This window comes from Bison bison, unplaced genomic scaffold, assembly GCF_000754665.1.
Source record: "Bison bison bison isolate TAMUID 2011002044 unplaced genomic scaffold, Bison_UMD1.0 scf7180017864085, whole genome shotgun sequence".
NCBI lineage: Eukaryota > Metazoa > Chordata > Mammalia > Artiodactyla > Bovidae > Bison > Bison bison.
The window spans coordinates 66679-71382 of NW_011494657.1; the positions used below are offsets into that span (position 1 = coordinate 66679).

At 55.9% G+C, this 4704-nt stretch overlaps 1 protein-coding gene across 1 annotated transcript in view; it reads right to left on the reverse strand.

Annotated features, from left to right (window-relative positions):
* Window positions 1–4704, reverse strand: part of GAL3ST4 (galactose-3-O-sulfotransferase 4) — a 5575-nt gene continuing 871 nt past the window's right edge. The window contains exons 2-4 of the mRNA XM_010837882.1: window positions 3881–4193; window positions 3403–3706; window positions 1–1204 (exon numbers count right to left, since the gene is read on the reverse strand). Coding sequence (XP_010836184.1) covers window positions 182–1204; window positions 3403–3706; window positions 3881–4005 — 1452 coding nt within the window. The 5' untranslated portion in view covers window positions 4006–4193 and the 3' untranslated portion in view covers window positions 1–181. The remainder of the gene's footprint in view (window positions 1205–3402; window positions 3707–3880; window positions 4194–4704) is intronic.

The following is a 4704-nucleotide window of genomic DNA, read 5'->3' on the forward strand; positions in this document are numbered from 1 at the left end:
TCTGGGATTCCTTGGCACGGGCTGGAGGATGTAGGACCAACATTCTTATAAAAGTTCCACTGGTCCTCTGGGGAGCTGACATGCTTTCTGAGGGAAGCCAAAAGGGCATCTGGCTGCCTCACACTCATCACTGGCGCCCTATGGCTTAGCTGCTCTTCAGCCTAAGACAGTGGTTTGATGCCTAGGGGGAGGGTCGCCTTGAAGTCTTGAGGGGCAGAGAGACTGTTGGGGGGAACTGCTTGGCATCTAGCTTATCCTTGTACTGCAGCTCCGGGGTAGCCAGGCGCTCACACTCCTCCTGGTCTTGGAGGCTCAGTCCACTTCGGAGCACATAACCCAAAACCTTACCTGACCCAAACTGGAAAGGGCGGAATCGCCGGTCAGTGATGTACTTGGGGTCTAAAGCCTCACCCCCCACCAGACAGTGTTTAGCCAGGGCTTCTCGGCGAGCCCGGAGCTCCGCCACAGCACTGTCCAGCCGGCTCTGGCCATATTGCTTTATCCGGGCCCATAGACTTCGGTTGAAATGAACATAGAGAGCCCAGTCCAGGTTGTTCCAGGCTCGTGCCCGGGCAGTCAGCTGCCTTTCCTCAGTGGTCAGTCCACCATCGTCAATGGTGCTTCTGTCCTGCCCACCTCCAGCCTGGGCGTTGTGCATAAAGCCTACCACATCATCTAGACCCCAGCACAGCGCATCTGCCAGCAGGACCAGTGACTCGTCAAAGTACTCGGCCACCAAGACCAGGTCAAAGACAGAGTCCAGCCAGGCCAGATTCCACTGGATGAAGGATGAAGACCCCAAATCTAAAGAGGCAGGGCTGGACATCTGGCTGTGACCATCAGCAACAGTGGGAACAGGATGGAAGAGAGCATTGGGATCCAGGGTGTGGGCTGGAGGGCCAGCGCCAGAAGGCAACTGGGGAGGGTTGGGGTCTCTGGAGACATGCGGATTCCCTCTCTTGGTCCTCATCTCTGGGGGGAAGGGGAGGCCAAAGTCAAACCATAGCAAGTTGCGTGCATAGTGGTCCCCCCGGGCCCCGGGTCGGTAGAAGGCTCGAGGATTGGCCAAGAAGGCAGCCAAGGATGGTGCTTTGCGGAAGGCCGATGATGTGGATTTATAGTAGGAGAAGGCAGAACGGGCCAGAGCCGCTGGGTCTCGGACAATGGAAAAGAAGAAGCTGTCAGAAGGCATGACCTGAAGTACCTGGGGAGGAGAGGAAGCGGGCATGGAGTGAACCAGGGAGGAAGAGACTAAGAGCAACCAGTGCACACCGGCCCCCCAGCCTCTTCCTGCCTCCTCCTGGCGGCTCTGCTGGGAACCCCCAGCTTCCTTCATTAGCTGCACAGATCTTGGTAAGGTACTTGACATCTCCGAGACTCCATTTACATATCTGCAAAATGGGGACCATCATACCTTCCTTCCCAGACGATTATGGAGGTTACATGAGATAAGGATAGGAAGGAACCCAGAATATGGGGAGCTCCTAGAGAACATTTCCTCAGGGCTTTCTGTCTGCTTTGGTAACACTCTAGGAATCAAACCTTGTGTTCACTTGTCCAACAAAAACCTATAACATGTCTACTCTGGGATTCTTGGTCACAGCTCCAAGAAGGGAACTGGCTTCAGGCCTCCTCAGGAGGATCACTGGCAGCAAGTAGATAGCAACCATAATTCTATCTCAGATACAGGCGTCATGTGGGCAGGCCAAGCCCAGAATGGCTGAAAGTCAGGGCACTTGGGAGGCTCCTTGGCATCTTGGAAAGCAAGAGACATCCCTGAAATGGGCACTGGGGCGCCATGGCCACTCAGTAAGGAGCTGTTCTGAGTCTTGGGACATAAGATCCCACTTCTTGGCAAGAAGGAAGGTGGGCATTGGGCTGAGCCACACCCTAGTGTGGTCCGGCAGGCAGTTCCACACCAGAGTCCAGCTCTGGGACTCCCTGCAGGATTTCTGCGTCTGAATGTGACTGTGGTCATTGACCGTGACTCCCTGACAAGTCCTCCAATCTGTTCGATGGATGTGGGCATGCCTGAAGGACAAGCCTGTGAACTGTGTGTCTTTGAAGGCATAGGGGAAGAGGGCAGAGAACAGTCCATGGCATCAGAGGGACCTGGAATAAAATTCCAATTCAGCCATTTACCAACTGGTGTAACTTTGGGCAGGTTATTGTACTTCTCAGAGCCTTTATTCCTCCATCAATAAATCTGGGTTAATACTCACTCTGAAGAATGTGGAAGTGCATGGAACACGGGAGGTAGGCAGTGAATGGTGGTGACAGTCATCCTAAACTCCAGAGACACCTGCCTCAGTGATTCCTCTCCTCGCTTTACTCTCAACAGTGCCCCTCACTGCCCGTTAGATCAGTTCGTGCTGCTGCTGCTTTCTTCAGCTTCAGCTCCAACAGGACTGTCTTTGCAGCCACCGCTGAAGTACTATCACTTATACACACACACATACACACACACCCCACCGCCACTGTGTCTCTGAGATGTTTTGCTCTGAGAACACCCGATATTTCCCTTACTACAAAGTGACGTCCATCCTTCGCTATAAAACCCACCTCTTGAGAAAAACCCCACCTCTTTTGATGAATATTCTCACCGCAGTTCCAAAAAACAAATACACATATGCACACACACGTGCAACAGAAGGCACTTTGGAGCAGCTGGGCCTGGGTTCAAATGCTAGTCTGCAGCTTTCTGTTAACAGAGGCCAGTCCCTTAGCCTTTCTGAGAGTGCATCTACTCATCTGTGTAGTGGGGACACATGCCTTCCTGGCAGGGTGATGATAAGATGACTACCCAGCACTCGACGTGTTCAGTGAAAGTTCTCTCTTTCCCTGGGTGTTTTCATTTGCCCACTGATTTTCCTCCTCCAAGAGCTCTCAGGTTCCTGTGTGTGTGTGCACGGATGACACGTGAGTGCGTGCACTCATCTCCCTATTTAGAACTGAGGCTAGGGGCAGGGAAGGGAGACTGGGACTGGGCTAGAGCTTGGCATATAGCTGATCCTCAGAATCTGGGAGACATGGTGAAGGGAGTGAGAGGAAGATGGGTCCGAAGGCAGTGTCTGTGCAGGGACCCTGGTGGTGTCAGTGGGAGAGGCCAGGAAAGGCCAGCGGCACCTGGAGGGAGAGTTGGCAGAGACTGATGCCAGCAGGCTAAATGGATCAAGGAAAGAGACTCTAGTAAATTCTAGATGGGAGAAGGCAGAACTTCAGGTGCTAGAAAATTCTGAGGCAGGGACAGCTGAAGAGAAGAGAACAGGACTTCCACCTTTGTGGGCCCCCCCAGCCCAACTTTTGGGTAAGGAGATGCCTGGGGTCTCCTCTCCTGGTGGTCTTGGCTACAGGCCCGAGCCCATTTCTCCCCAGTCCCTCCCACCCCCTCACACTCCTCACCTCTTTCAGGTTGAACCTCATGTGATGACAGAGAATGTGGAAAGGGGGCTGGGTGCCTCCACTCTGAGGCCGGTAGCCTTTGACCCGAGAGGCCTGGAAAAGTCTTGGGTAGCCAAACTGGTAGCGGGCAGGGAGGGCAAAGCGCAGCCCGTGTCGGTCCCCATAGCGGTGAAGCAGACTCAGCACAGAGCTGCTCCCGGATTTATGTGTCTTCAGGAACACAAGGTGCTGCCGAGGTGGACAGGATGGAGCAGCTGGTCCCAGGGATGAGGCCCAGGAATGTCGGAGCTGCAGCCCGGGTAGCCTGGGGAGAGACAGGAGGGGAAGTGTCCTGTCCCTCACCAGCAGGTGGATGGGTGTCTCGTGGAGCCAGAAAGGCACGGAGTGTCCTCTGAGTCCCCAAGAGTCACAGCCCCAGGTGGGACAGACAAGAGCACGTGGGGCATCTGGGGGCCGTTGGGACAAGATGGGAACTCACCTCCTCTGGAAGGGACCCCCCAAGAGCTGGAGGGCAAATCCAATGGTCATGAAGACTCCCAGAGCCACCCCTAGGCTCCGGGGCCCCCAGAGGCGCATGGTCCTGGTGGGAGACAGAACGCCCATGTGGCACAGGGGAGGGTGACACTAGAGAGGGACAGGGCAAGGGCCAGGCACAGAGGCAGAGACAGCTGGAGACCGCCGTGCAGCCGCGGAAGGCGCTCGTTCGAGTTCGGGGGTTCATTCCCCAGGCCTGCTCGCAGCCCTGGTTGAGTCTGCCCCCTGAGTTAGCAGATTTTTGCCTCCGTCAGCGTCTAGAAGGGAAATGAGGGGGAAGGAGGGGAATCTAAGGAGCGGGTAAGAGCCTTTGCTCGTGCTGCCGGGCAGCCACGACCTCATTGCAGGCAGGGGGGTGGGAGGGGAGCCCTCTCTACACCCAGAGCTTCCAGGTGCCCCATGACTGCGGCTCTGCTGTCAGCTGCAGCTCCCTCCAACCTCCAAGGACAGTTTTGCCCCAAGCCCCAGGGATTTGGAAGTGAAAGGGAGGAAGATCAGACCAGTCCACTCTTACCAGGGAGATGGACATCTCCAGGCCCCGGGCCACCTCCTCTGCCCCTCTGCCTGTGACAAGTCTGGATGTGGCGCCCCCCCCCACCCCCGAGGCTGAGAGGGGAAGCCTTAAGGAGGGCCTGACGGGGCACACGGCTTAGAAACCCAGGGAAGTGAGACCGCAGGAGCGATTTTGTAAGGAGTAAGAGTAGACCGGCTCATTTAAGCTCAGGCATCCTTTCCCTCGCACGGCGGCGCGCGCGGGCAGACCCCAGT